General features: G+C 46.9%; 1 protein-coding gene across 1 annotated transcript in view; it reads right to left on the bottom strand.

Moving 5' to 3' along the window:
- Positions 1-15,742, bottom strand: part of LOC146789829 (regenerating islet-derived protein 4-like) — a 181,587-nt gene that overhangs the window by 49,030 nt on the left and 116,815 nt on the right. Inside the window, exon 5 of the mRNA XM_085632188.1 lies at positions 439-553. Within this exon, the coding sequence (XP_085488314.1) occupies positions 439-553 (115 nt within the window). The remainder of the gene's footprint in view (positions 1-438; positions 554-15,742) is intronic.

Raw genomic sequence — 15,742 nt, 5'->3', positions numbered from 1 at the left:
TCAAAAAGGTTCAATAATTTCAGTCAGCGAAGTCTGGTTTAATATGTTAGACTTAGAAAATAGGCCTTCCCCACAAAAATGGCCTGCTTAGTGCAGGTCATATATACTGGATTCCAACAAAATCAACAGCAGTATCATATTGTTTATGTACAATGTACAAATATCCTCACATCTAGTTCCTCCATATGTTAGCTATGCATTTCTGACACTGACTTTGATAGGCTGGGGTCATAAGCAGACACAGCAGAATTACACGAACGGAGCAGTTGTGGGGATAGTAGTACACCTGGATACGGGACTCTAGAGCCTTGTTTTCAACTGCAATGCAATTTAAAGGAAGAGAGGCATAAACCTTTTGGTCTGAAATGCAGCAATGTGTGCTACTATGGGTACCAAATATGCCTCCTGAACTGATGAGAGAATGTCATCCATACTCACCACTATTGCAGTTCAGTTCACCACAATGCTTGTCTCCCTTTTGAATGTCTGGTTGACCAGTAACCCAGGCTCTGTGGTTGTACATGGAGCCATCATTCCATTTCCAGCGATTGTTCTAAAAAAAAGATCATATTTTTATAAACTCTCACATTCACTCATTTATTCAAGATTCCTCCTGGATGTTTAACAATGTAAACACAGCTTCTCACTTGGTTCCACCTCCCTCCACCATTCTTGTCCCATTTTAGGTTGAAGCCTACTGAACAGCGCAGCTGTGTGCTTTGCAAAAGACATCTTGGGCACATTTGGAAAGCTTCCTTTGGAATGCATTCCGTCCATTGCTTACCATTGGCTTTATGGTTTGTAATACATATTTGCTCGGTTTATACTTGCTGGCTTTATTTATTTTACGTTGTCCACCTTGAGTTCGTCCCTCCCGTAGAACATACTTGTCTACTGTATCCTTCCACCAGTGGTCAATTTCTGTAAACAAGACTTTAACTCTTCTTCTTATCTCATCACATTTGCTATGCATTCAAAGACAAAAGTCAAATGTAAGACTCTGTCTTCCAAGGGCACGTGGTGCTTAACTTTCTTTCTCTGACTTCAAAGTGAAAGGTTTGTGTGACAATCATGCTGGCTACTGCAGGTGTGCTGGAGGAAGGCTGAAGGATGCTATTCTTTCATAGCAAACAACAACATTTGAATGTCTGTAAATGAACTGTGCAGATATTTCAGAATATATTTGAATTAGGAAAACACAAATTAAGCAAATTTCTTTGGTTCTTTTCAAGTGTGATGGAAACAAATATTTTAATACAGTCAAAACTAATTAACCCCTTGAGTGCCCGCCCCTTTCCCCGCCCTGTGCCGGCCGTTGCATTAGCGGGCGGGGTCTATGACGAGCTGGACTCGTCATGGGCACAGCGCCACCGCGGCCCATGACGAGTCCAGCTCGTCATGGGCATTCAAGGGGTTAATACACATGGCGATGACATTTCCACTCATCATTATTACGCTGTATACTTTTATCAGTAGAACTGTATGTCTATGCAAATGTAATAAAGCAAACACAAGGAGATGATGGACTGAGCGCTGAAACGTTTCAGACACTCACCCCCAGTTACAGATCTGGGTTGAACCCATTGTTGTTCTTTAGCTCACTTTGCCACCTCAGTTTGATGATGGATTCAACCCAGATCTGTGACTGGGGTGAGTTTCTGAAAAGTTCCAGCATTCCATCCATTATCTCCTTGTGTTTGCTTTGTTCGCCCTAAGTTTGCGGGGGATGCCCAGACGTAGGTCCCTTGCTCACTTTGCCACTGGATTCAAGCTAGCTTGTCTGATGAGGGGTGTTACCCCGAAACCGGTCCCATGATGTTTGTTATCGGTTAAGGGCTGACCTGGCTTGGCAGTTCGGGCTGGACTGTTCCCATGAGGCACAGGGTCAAAACTGATTTGCATATAGCTGGATCTGAAATTAGGTGGTGAAGTGAGCTAAAGAACGATGATGGATTCAACCCAGATCTGTGCCTGGGGGTGAGTGTCTGAAAAGTTTCAGCAAACTGTGCATTATCTCCATGTGTTTGCTTTGTTCGCCCTAAGTTGGCAGGGCATGCCCAGACGTGGTTCCTTGCTCACTTTGTCACTGAATTCAAGCTAGCCTGGCTGATATGGGGTGTTACCCCGAAATCGGTCTCAGGATGCTTGTTTATGGTTCAAGGAAGACGTGGCTTGGCCGTTCGGGCTGGACTGGTCCCATGAGGCACAGGGTCAAGACTGATTTGCATATAGTTGGGTGTGAACTTTGGTGGCGAAGCGAGCTAAAGAACGATGATGGATTCAACCCTGATCTGTGACTGGGGGTGAGTGTCTGAAAAGTTTCAGCACTTGGTCCATTATCTACTTGTGTTTGCTTTGTGCAAATGTAATAGTCAATACAATTGAATATATGGTGTGTGTAATAGCAGTACGCTACCACACCATGCATACGCCACTTTACCCCACTCCACTCTACTCTGCACCACTCTATGCCACTCCACTCCACTCTGCAACACTGCACTCTGTTTCACTGTACTCTACATCAGTACACTCTACTCTATACCACTCCACTCTACACCAGTGCACTCTACGGCAATCCACTCTACGTCACTCTAATCTAGTCTGCACCACTGTACTCTATGCCACTGTAGTCTACGCCACTGTACTCTATGCCACTGCACTCTACGTCACTGCTTCACTCCACTCTACGCCACTTCACTCTACTCTCAAACAATCTACTCTATGGCACTACACTCTACTCTGTGCGACGCCCCTCCACTTTACCCTGCGCCACTCCAAATCTTACCTGCGCCACTTGAATCTACCATGTGCCACTCCACTCTATGCACTCTACTCTGCACCACTCTACTCTATGCCACTGCACTCTATGCGAATCTACTCTGCACCACTGCACTCTATACCACTACATTCAACACTGCAACACTCTGCTCTATGACACTGCACTCTACACTGCTCTATTCTACCCTGCTCCAATACACTCTACGCCACTGCTCGCTATGCCAATCTACACCACTGCACTCTATGCTTCTGCTCTCTACACCACTGCACTCTACACCAATGCATTTTACACCACTCTACTCTACACCACTGCAATCTAAGACACTGTACTCTACAACACTTCACTCTTTGCCACTGAACTCTAAGCCATTACACTCTGCACCACTCTATTCTTTTCTGCACCACTGAACTCTACGCAACTGCTCTCTATGCCACTCAACTTATGTACTCTACATCATTCTACAGCACTGCTCTCTATTACAATCTATTCTGCAGCACTGCAACCTTTGCCACTGAACTCCATGCCACTCTACTCTGCACCACTGCACTCTACTCTGTACCTCTCAACTCTACGCCTCTCTTCTGGACCCTACATTTATGCATTCTATGCCACTGCACTCTACATCAATCTACTCTGCACCATTCTAATCTGCTCTGCACCTATGCACTTTGTCTTTCTACTCTAGGAAACTGCACTTTAAGTCACTATTATATGCCACTTCACTCTACCCTACCCCACTCCCCTCGACACAGCAGCTACTCTGCGCTACTTAATTCTGCACAACTCTACACTTCATCACTCTACGCCACTACACTCCACTCTGAAACAATGTACTCTATGCCACTAAACTCTACGCCCTCCAATCTACGCCACTCTACTCCATTCTGTGCCACTCCACTCTATGCCACTGCACTTTACACCACTACAATCTAATCTGCACCACTCTATGCCACTCTTCTCTACTCTGCACCACTCTACACTATGCTACTGAACTCTACTCTAACCAATGCACTCTACGCCACTGCACTCAATACCAATCTACTCTGCACCACTGCACTCAACGCCACTGCTCTCTGCACCACTTTACTCTGTGCCACTGCACTCTATCCCAATGTACTCCACACCAATGCACTCTACATCACTCTACTATACACTACTGCACTCTACTCTTCAACACTGCACTCTTCGCTACTGAACTCTATGCCGTCTACTCTGAATCACTGCACTCTGTGCTACTGACTGTACTCTACTCTCCACCACTCTACATCACTGCTCTCTAGGCCAGTGGCAGCTGCCACAGAATAGTATGAGTGGGTTGGGGGGTAGAAAAAAAAGAAATGTCACTTACCTGGCTGCCAGCCGCTGCCTCTCCTCTGTCCTCCTGTTCCGCCCAGAAGCAGGAAGCACACAGGCTGCCCGAAGCCAATCACGATGCTGCTGTCACCTGCATGACAGCAGCGTTGTGAGTGGTTTCAACTCCCTGGTTCGGCGCTCAGAGAGTGAGTGAGAGCCTGTGCATGTTCTCCTTCCAGGCTGGGCAATACAGCCAGATGGAGAAAATCTTAAGTGTGCATGACTGTTTGGCCATCCCAAGACAGCAGGCCAAACCATCATGTGCGCTTAAGTGCCCCAACCACCCCCCCCCCCGCTGTCTGTGAAAACTGCCCAGCCCCACACCATAAAACTGCCTGATTACGGAAAAATAAATTGATAATAACAGTGTGTTATTATCATTTTAATTCCTGGTTTTTTCCCTTGGGCCACTGCACTCTACACCACTACACTCTGCCACTCTGCACCACTGCACTGTACAACACTGAACTCTACGCCACTCTACACTATGCCACTGCACTCTTTACTACTCTACTCTATGCCACTGCACTCTACCCTGCACTACTCCACTCTATTCTACTTCAATGTACTCTGAAACAATCTACTCTATGGGACTACACTCTACGCCACTGTACTCTGTTTCATGCCACTCCACTCTATCCTGCACCACTCCATATCTACCCTGAACCACTCCAATCTACGCCACTCTATTCTACTCTTCACCACTCTATGCCACTACACTCTACACAACTGCACTCTACTCTGCAACACTCTACGCTATGCCACTACACTCTACACAAATCTACTCTACAGCAATACTTTCTACTCTGCCACATTCTACTCTGCGCTACTGCACTCTACGCCAATCTATTCTACTCTGCACCACTGCTCTCTTCCCAACTTTACACCACTGCACCCTACGGACCTATACTCTGCCACACTGCACTCTATGCTACTCTATTCTACTCTGTACCAATGTAATCTATGCTCTTGCTCTCTACACCACTCTACTCTTCAACAGTCTATTCCCCTGCACTCTAGGCCAATGCATTCCATGCCCCTCTACTGTACACCTCTCTATTGTACTCTGCACCACTGTACTCTATGCCTCTTCTCTCTACGCCGCTGGGCACCGCTCTACGCCACTGCACTCTGTGCCAATTCATTGTACGCCACTCTACACCACTGCACTCTACAATAATCTACTCTGCAACACTTGATTCTCTGACACTCAATGTCACTCTACTCTGCGCCGCTGCACTGTATTACGCACCTCTCAACTCTACACCAATGCACTCTACGCCACTGTACTCCACGTCAATCCACTCTGTGCCATTCTAAACAACTCTGCACCATATGCCTCTCTAGTCTATGAAACTGCACCCTAAACCACTCCACGCCATGCCACTCTACACTGCACCACACCACTCTATGCCACTGCACTCTACACTACTGCGCTTTGCACCACTACAATCTACTCTGCACTACTGCATTCTACGCCACTCTAATATAACCTAGGCACTTTACACTATTGCACTCCATGCCAGTCTACTCAGGACAACTGCACTCTACACCACTGTATTCTACTCTGCACCACTGTACACTATGCTATTACTCTCTATACCACTCTACCTCACTGTATTCTTTGCCACTGCTCTCTATGCCAATGCACTCTAAGCCAATGCACTCTACACCACTCTACTATACACCAATGCACTTTATAGCACTCTACAACACTCTACTCTGCAACACTGCACTCCACTCTACTGAAGTATATGCCACTGTACTGTACATCACTACATCTATGCCACTGACTGTACTCTATGAGACTGCACCCTACCCTGCACCATTCTATGTCACTACATTCTAGGCCACTGTGCTCTATGCAAATACACTCTGCCACTCTAATCTACTCTGCACCACTGCAGTCTTCTCTACTCCACACTAAACCAATGCACCCTACACCACTCTACTCTATTCCACTGCACTCTACCGTGCACCACTCAACTCTACGCCACTTCACTCCACTCTGAAACATTCTTCTCCATCGCACTACACTCTACGCCACTCTACACTTTGTCACGCCACTCCACTGTACCCTGCGCCAATCTATGCCACTCTACTCTACTCTGCACCTCTCTACTCTATGCCACTGCACTCTACTCTGCAACACTACTTTATGCCACTGCACTCTACACCAATCTACTCTTAATCAAAGCACTCTATATCCACTACATTCTACTCTGCAACATTCTACTCTACGCCACTGCACTCTAACACAGCTCTATTCTACTATGCACCACTGCACTCTACATCACTGCTCTCTATGCCACTCTACACCACTACACTCTACAACCCTCTACTCTGCAACACTGCACTCTATGCCACTCTAATCTGCTCTGCACCACTGTACTCTATGCTTCTGCTCTCTATGCCACTCTACTCTACACCACTCTTTGCCCTTACACTCCATGCCATTCTACTCTACACCACTACACTCTATTACACTCTACTCTGCAACAGTACACTCTCTGCCACTGAACTCTATGTCACAGCACGCTACACCACTCTGTTCTACTCTGCACTGCTGTACTCTATGCCACCTGTCTCTATTGACACTCTACTCTACCCCACTCTCACCACTCTATGCCACTTTATGCCACTCAACTCTACACCACTGCATTCTACGTCACTCTGCACTGAAACACTGCAATCTCTGCCACTGAACTCTGGGCCACTCTACTTTGCACTACTGCACTCTACTCTGCACCTTTCAACCCTACTGAACTCTACACTAATGCACTCTATGCCACTATAATCTGCATCAATCCACTCTGCGCCATTCTAATCTACTCTGCATCACTGCTCTATACACCACTGCACTTTATGCCTCTCTTGTCTATGAAACTTCAGTCTAAGCCATTTCACTCTACTCTATGCCACTCCACCCTGCGCCACTCCACTCCACCATGCGCTACTGCACTCTATACTCCTGCACTTTGTGCCACTGCACTTTACTCCACTGCAATCTACTCTGTGCAATTTCACTCTTCACCACTCTACTCTAAGCCACTGCAATCTATGCCAATGCACTCTACACCACTTCACTAAAAACCAATACACTATTTGTCACAGCGCTCTACGCCAATCTACTATGCACCACTATACTATACACCTCTTCACTTTAGGTCACTCTGCTCCACTCTATGAGACTCCACTTTACCACATTACACTCCACAATACAACACTCTATGACACTCCATTAAAATTTACTCCACTCTATGCCACTCTACAATACTTTGCTCCACTCTAGGACACTCTACACAGCTTCCCTTATGCCACTATATGCCACTTTACTCCAATATATTCTATGATACACTACTCCACTATACTACTGCACTCTCCACTACTCCAATCTATGCCACTCCAGGACACTCTATGCCACTCCACAATACTCTACTCTACTCCGCTCTGTGCCTTTCCACTCTACTACACTACTTCACTCTATACCACTCCTCTCTACGACAATGCACTCCACTCTATGCTACTCTACGCCCCTCTACTCTGCTTTACACCTCTCCACTTTACAATACTTCATGCCACTCTATTTCTATGACACGCTACACCATGCCCATCCATCCAACAATACTCCACTCCTTTGACGCCACTCTACGCCACACCATTTTACGACCCTCTTTGACACACCACTGTACAACACGCCACTCTAAGCCATGCCACTCTATGAGACTTTATGCCACACCATGCACTCTCCTTTAAGCCATTAACTTTTAGCCATGCTGAACAGTAGCCACGTTGGTGTACAACATGGCTAAAACACGTTGGCAAAGGCAATAGCTCTTGCATAGGCTAGACAAATTGCCAATGCTTGTTACAAGATACATCCTCTTGCTGCCATGGTTTGCCCATTTCACAGCCTCCAATCCCTTCCTCACTGTGGCTCTCTGGCATGCGTTTTTCTTATATTACTATAGGATTGTCTCATCCCTTCCTCTCTATAATGTGCTGTGGTTGGGGTATGAAAGGGTATGCAGTATGGTCAGCAGCCAGCACACATGGTTTACATGAGAAAGGTGTGAAATAGCACCCAAAGACATGTTGTTTTCCTCTCTTCTGGCCCCAGAAACGATGGTGTCTTGAGCATTACACACTTGCTGCAACGCTTCATGTCTTCCTGACAAGCATAGTCTGCCTTATTTGTTTTAGGTTTCCCGTTACTAGCTGGCTAATAACTTTTTCAAACCAACCCCCTCAAATTAATTAAACTTAGGAATAATGTCTTTATTATTAATGTTGAGAATCCACAAGTATCATTGGTGCAGTATGTTTTTTGAACAAGGTATTATCAAGGGTACTGTGAAAATAATAGAGCCGATCCTTATTATACAGAGTTGCATGTTTGGTAAGGCTTCCAAATGAAAGTTTCCTCGCAGGCACTTTGTAAAATATGTACTCCAAGGTAATCACACTGTGAGTAATTCAACATTTTCTAAGAACTTTATGAAATAATATTTCCACCTATCAAATGACTTGGAAGGATTTGGAATTTACCTATATTTAGCATTTAAAAAAAATGTGATGCAAATAACTGCTAAGTTTGACCAAGTGTCTTTGAAGACCCAGTGGAGTTTGATCAAGGATGACTATGTGGTCCACACAGATCAAGATGTCAACATGCCTTTCTTGAACTTTAGGTCAGAATGATAGAAAAGATTTTAGGACACCTGTTAAATTAGCCAAAAATGGCAAATAATCGTGGAGCTAGAACGCATCTATGTATAAACCATTTTTGATAAGGATGGTATTTACCAATTTCCTTTTAATCCCCAATCATACTCTCATCCACATTTTAGCATGTAAAGCTTTTTTCAATCTTATGAAATATATGGCGGCTTGTACTAAGCTCTAGCTTAAAGCTAGTCTGGTCTCAAGGAGTCCAGGGGTGTCACCTTCGTTAGAGCGGAGGAGCTTCACCCCACTTAAATATCCCCACAAAGCCCCATAGATGAAAAATAAAATGGTAATTTATTACCATTTTATTTTTCATCTTCCTGTCTTTACCCGAGTGTCAGGATGGGGCGGGCCTGCTGAGTGGCAGCAGGGAGGAGTGGTGGGCAGAGGACTGCCTGTGCACTGTTTAAAGTATGTATGTCTCTTTGGCTGGCTGGCCAGCCAGACATGCACATTTTAAACCTCTCAATCCAGCTCTATTAGATGGCTGGGTTGACACTGTACGTGGGGTTGCCATGGGGACCTTGGCAGGGTCGCGGAGGGAGATGATCAGGGACATCACTGACCTAGAAGGAGAATTGCAGGCCCTGGAGGTAGCGGCTCAGATGAGTGTAGACGGCGCAGAGCCATTACAGTCCGCTAGGATTAAATATGCAGAGTTGTTGGAGCGCTTACGTCTGCTAGATTTTAATGCCTATACACTGCGTACACACTCTGAGGCGGATAGGGCGGGTACACTATTGGCAAGATTAATCCAACCCATGGTGAGGCCTACCCCTATTTTAGCTGTGAATACACTTAATACTGTATTAGTTACATCACAGAGTGAGATCAATGCTGCGTTTCAGGAATATTATGCTCGTTTGTATACCGCCCCATGTTTAGATGTCTCGGCTCCCACACTTTCCTTTTTGTCCGAGGTTCAGCTTCCCACAGTTTCCGACTCAATTGCCGTAGATTTGGCTGCTCCGATTACTGCCGACAAATGCAGACCACCCTCCTACCAAGGGGCCTGTGCGACACAGTCGAGGGAACCACAGCATCCCGACAAACCCACGTGAACTCTCAGCTAGCATACAGTGCACCACACTGCTCCCAAGAAACGGCACTGCAGGAACGCCAACGACTGACAATGCTGCAAGCAGGCACCGCAGGGATGCCAACGACCCACAATGCTGCATGCAGGCACAGCAGGGACGCCAACGACCCACAATGCTGCATGCAGGTAGTGCAGGGATGCCAACAACCCACAATGCTGCAAGTGGGCACTGCAGGGACGCCAAATGTCATGAAAGTCACAGCTTTTGCAACATTGCTTGAAAAGCTGTTACAGATGCCTGCTGATATGTGCCTATGACGCAAAAAGACTTCTGAAATGGCTCGGAATGTTTTAATTGTGACTCACTCATCAGCCTCATTCTATTGACTGTGACGTCTATGTTGTGGAAATTGCAAGGTCTTTGCTAATATTTTGCTAGAATTGTTGAGGAAAATGACATGGACATTGCAAAGATTTTTCCACTTCTCTTCCAAATCATTGGCAAAATCAAGTATTGTGAAGATCGAAAGAGCAGTGTGACGCAATGATTGACAAAGTTTGCCTATATTTACAAATGTTACTAAGGATTTTGTTTGATTCCGTTATTTGCCAACTGTGTCCACTGGCGGACTCGGAGCGGAGGAGGTCCATGCGGTAAGTCGTGAGGGGGTGACACCATGAGTTACCCGCACCGGGTGACACAAACCCTAGTGACGCCACTGGGTAGGACCATTTCCCCCTCTTATATAATATCCCAGGGTACGCGCCAGGGCTGCCCCTTATCCCCTGTGCTTTTTGTACTGGCCCTCGAACCCCTTGCGCAGTTCCTGCGTCAGATTATGCTCCCTTATGGCATCCCCTTGCGTGGGGTGATTCATTCAGTATCATTATACGCAGATGACATGCTGTTATGTTTTCGAGATTTGTATGCTGATAAACGCATGATAGCTGCTGCCTTTTCTAGATTCGGGGAGATTTCAGGCCTGTGTCTTAAAGCCTCTAAATCAGTCGCTTTTGCCTTCTATAATACCTATGATTCTCCCACTCTACAATTTGGCCTGATGCACTTCCGAGTTGAGCCTGTCACTTTTAAGTATTTGGGGATTAATGTCTATAGAACAAATGGCGATACTATAGATGGTAACGTGGTTCGCACCATTGGCTCGCTGCGCTCCCAGATTGCCTTTTGGACTTCGTTGCCATTGACGTTGGTAGGCCGCGTAGCTGTGTCGAAAATGGTTATGCTACCCCGCCTCCTTTATTACTTTGTGAACTTGCTGGTGGTCCTTCCGGCCTGGATTGGTAAACTTCTTGATACACTGCTGTCATCGTTGATATGGTGGACAGGCAGGCATCGGTTGGCTCTGGCTAAACTGCAGCTACCTAGTGCAGCGGGGGGCATGGGGGCATATTGTGTAGTGGGACAGTTACAGTGGATGGCATATTGGTTGGCGGGTAAGAATTTATTTGAAATAGGGTACTCCCTGGAATTTTGGAAGGGTGGAATTCTTCAATCACAGCTCTGTCCGGGGGCACTAAAGTTGCGTGATCCTCCTTACTTGCTGCACGTTGCATTACATTATTGGCAACAGGCGAAAAGACTGGCTAGAATGCCATTTCCATACGCCCCGAATATCCCCCTATGTGGACTACCTACGAGGCGTGGGATACGTTCGATGAATCAAATACAGGGGTGGACACGGGAGGGGGTGCAGACAGTCGGAGTTTTATTTTTAGAGGGCCAATTGATGCCACATGCTGAGTTTGCACGTACTTACTTTGAAACCTTGTTTCTCATGCATGCTGCAGTAGTGCGCTTCATTCGTACTTATTGGCATGCAGATCAAACAGAACCCCCAACTTTCCAATTGTTGAAATCGCTACACATTATGGGTCACGGCCGACACTTGGTGCGTTGGCTCTATCGTGGCTTGAGGGAACATCTACATGCTCCATTATTGCATCTTAGGCAGAAGTGGGACTTGCTCTTAGGGCGGGAATTAGAAGATAGAGAGTGGGCTCAAATGTTAGAACATCCCCGGCGAGTTTCTCGGAATTGTCGGCTCAAAACGATTCAATTATTTATATTACATAAAGCCTACCTTGCCCCGGCAACGATATGGAAGATGTTTCCTACTGCGTCCTCGGCATGTCCGCGGTGTTAGACGCTGGACGCTGATTTCCTTCACGTGTTGTGGTGTTGCCCGGTGTTGCGGGGGTTTTGGTCAGAGGTTGCCCGGGGGTTGCCGGTATTAACGGAGCGAACGCCATGGGAAACTGTTGAGGCCTGCCTTCTGGGACTTTTCCCTCTCCCTAAGAAGGCAAAATTGCTGCGCAGATTTGCGGGATTGGCTCTGATGTTAGCTAAGCGCATGATAACGCAGCGCTGGAAGTCCACTCTAGCGCCTCGTGCAGGCGCTTGGCGCGCGGAGGTGGGCAGATGGGCGGTGGCTGAGGGGGAGGCTTTGTGACGCGAGGAGTATAGGGGACTGCGGAAGCGGATGATCTCTTTGGACTGGGCACACTTGGTGGAACAATTTAGGGCTGCCGAGGGGGATGAGCTTGTGGAATCACAGAGTGGAGTGCGGGACTCTGGTACAGTTATCTGACTGCTGACGATATAATGCTTGTGCACGCTCTGCCTGGGTACCTCCTGTTTCCTTCCCTTATCTCCGGCTCTGCTCCTTTTATTTCCCCCCTTCTTCCTCTTCTCTCCCTTTCGGAGGCCTCCCCTTGTTTCCTCTCCCCTTCCCCCCCCTCCTCGCGCACCCTTCCCTGAGACCTCGGGCCTGATATGCACTGGACGCAGAGACATCAGCGTGGTGTATTGCCTATGTGGCGGCGGTTAAGTTGCTTGTTTAAGTTTGGGAATGGATTGGGGTGGGATGTTTTGGGTGGGGGTGGTACGGGGTACTGTAACTGATCGCATATATTGAGGTCAATATTCGATTTATGAATGTATAGGTTGTACACTTATGATGCAAATATTGCTGTATTACATGTAGAGTGTCTCCAACCCACGTAGGTTTTTCCTAAGTATGCGGACAAGATTTATGTAAACTAGTTATTTTGAAATGTACTCCACTGCTTATTATCAATGGTGTGCACCTGTATGTTACTTGCAGTACTCAATAAAAGAATATTTAAAAAGAAAAAAAATAGATAGCTGGGTTGAATGTAAGTATAGGCCTCCAGTGCTCTGGGGAGTGCCGAGAGAGGCCACTCCTTCCAATCAGGGCGCTGTTTTTATACTGGTTAACAGCATGTGAGCAGTACCAGGATTGGTCAAGGGAGTTTGCTGGTGCCCGCACTGCAGTCATCTAAAGTAGCGGTCCGGAGTGGAGAGTGTGTTCTGTAAGTGTTTAATTAAAGAATATATATATTTTATTTGTGCGCACGCTCCAACCCCTCCCCGTAGATGCCAGCCACTACTGAAGGAGTAATTCCCTGACCTTCTATTAGTTCCCCCGAACATTGAAGTATTCTGCAAAACGTTTTGCCGAGCAATCAAGTAGAGAAATTAAACTATATAAACTTGATTTATAAATATGCTTAATATGTAAAGCAAGCCAGAAAGAAGGAATAGTTCAAGTTCTGGTGAACTACAAGCAAGAAGATTTTGCCAAAAAATTAGGTTTGTGTTTCAAACTTAGTTAGAAATACGATTGAGACCAGAAGCTTTACTTTGATCTATTTATAACGGGGTGTTGGGATGGAAAGGTCATCTGCATGGTAAAGACGTGTACCCCTGCCCTGAGTGTCCAACTGTACTGTCGACTTGATTCCCACTGCTGATTATTTGTCATGTACGAAAACAGGTCATAAGCGTGCTTCATGACATAGGCCTGTCCCACAGATTGTGGTCTTGTTGGACCGGGAGGGGAACCCAAAGCCCTACACTCATGATGGTGGCAGACTACTCCGTAACCAGGAGTTAAACAGTAAGACTGCGGTGGTGGCAGCATACTGTGTAGCAATCAGTAGAAGTGAAGAGGAACTTTTTATTTTGTGTCACTTGAGTCTGATTTACCTTTTAAAAAGTTCCGCTGCTGTGTTCTTAACTCACAATTTGGCCTACATTTGGTGGATGTGGAGTGCTGCATAGTGCAGGAGAAGTGGCTCCGTGCTCGCTAGTTGTATGTGTGCCTGGGAAGAGTGCATTACTGTGCAGTACATGTGTGGTTAGTACATGTACTGGGTGTATGTATGCTGAGAAGAATACACTACATGAGCGATGTAGTGCTGTGCAGCGGGTGTGCCTGGATAGCATATGCTAAGTGTATGTGTGCTTACGTGGAGTACAATATGAAGGGCGAAATGTTGGAGGAAGGCAAGATGGCCGCTGGTGGTGTGTAGTGACCAGTCGCACTCCTCTCCTCCTCCTGATTATACCTGATTATACCACAAGATGTGGTGATACCCCGCAACCCGCGGGATGAAACCCGACTATTGTCTAAAAGGAACTGGCTCTGAATTCACTTGGTCTTTCACCAAAAGGTTTGCCGAGCTTCCGTTAAGGATAATTCGCTTCTTGCTAGCAAGATCCTTGAAAGCGGCAGCTTTTACCTTGGGACGGTACAATATGCCTCCACGCATCGTCAAAGGGAGCGAGGCAGCCAAAGAGAGTAATACGAAAGAACGGCCGGATCGGGACAAACAGGAGCCAAAGAGTACAGCCTCGCGTCCCAGCAACGCACTTACCTTGAAAAAAGGTACCGGGAGGAAAGCTGGTGTGATGTGATCCAAGGCACTGACGGGCTCCAAGCGAACCCCATCGGGACGTCTCTCCTGTGCGACTTGCGAGAGGTAAGAAATCTGCGGTCCAACAATGCAGGAGGAAAAGAAATACAACTGCGGCAGCCTTCTGTGGTCGAGAGCTTCCCGGTGATGAGTACAGGCCGCTTGGAAAAGCGAAATGCCGGTAAGCAATCCAAAGGGAACAGCGTGAACAGTGCCGAGGCGCAGGACTCCCGCGAAACGGGGGTTGCTATGCAACCAGACCAAGCACCGGCATTGGAGCAGACGCCTTCGGATGTGTGGAACCTAGCCGAGGGTGTTCCGGCGGAGTCTGAGCGATCGGAAACTTTCAACTTGGGCCCTGAAGTACCAATATTAGCAGCAGAGGACATGCTCAAGGTGAGGCAGCCTCAAGGTTTGGAGTCTGTTCGTACGGGCTCAGGTGGGCTACTTGCAAGGGATAATTCCAAAGGGGGACAACCTCGGGAGAGTGATGAGGCGCACGGAGACAGTCTCGGCGAGCTGGGGGCTGAGCAGGCTAATAGCCAGGAGGCAGGCACGGAGTCAGAGATCTCCCTGGAAGGGGGTACCTCAGTATGTTCACTATTGGACCCGGCCAGTGGGTGTGCTTCACCTGACTATTTTTTTTCACTTAATGAGGAGTCAGAGTCTGTAACTCACAGCGACGATAGCTTTGGTGAGTCTTCAGCCTCAGATGCTAGCTCGGTCCCTCCAAAATGCACCTTAAAGAAACGTAGATCCCGTAGGAAGCCAAACTCTCTAGAAAGCCCTCCTAATCCAATGAAGAGACTTTCATGGGATTATTCAGCTACGTCACAGCCATATCAGGAGGTGAATAATATGGCTTCTGGTGGAGAGGGAATACCTCAATCTAAAACGCAAGAAGCCTCAATGGATCTATTATTCAGTACTCTGAAGAGTATGCAGAACGAGGCAAGGGCCGAAGCTCGGAGATCAAGGCAGGGGCTCAACAAAATTCATAACTCACTAAGGAAAATGAATAAGTTGTACGAGGAGGCCTCTGAGAGAATTACCCAGGTCGAAGAAAGAACGGGGAGGCTTGAAGACGAGCTAAGCAGTTTACG

This window comes from Triturus cristatus, chromosome 10, assembly GCF_964204655.1.
Source record: "Triturus cristatus chromosome 10, aTriCri1.1, whole genome shotgun sequence".
NCBI classification, from domain to species: domain Eukaryota; kingdom Metazoa; phylum Chordata; class Amphibia; order Caudata; family Salamandridae; genus Triturus; species Triturus cristatus.
Note: the sequence above shows the minus strand (reverse complement) of the source record. Positions and strands in the feature narration are given on the sequence as shown.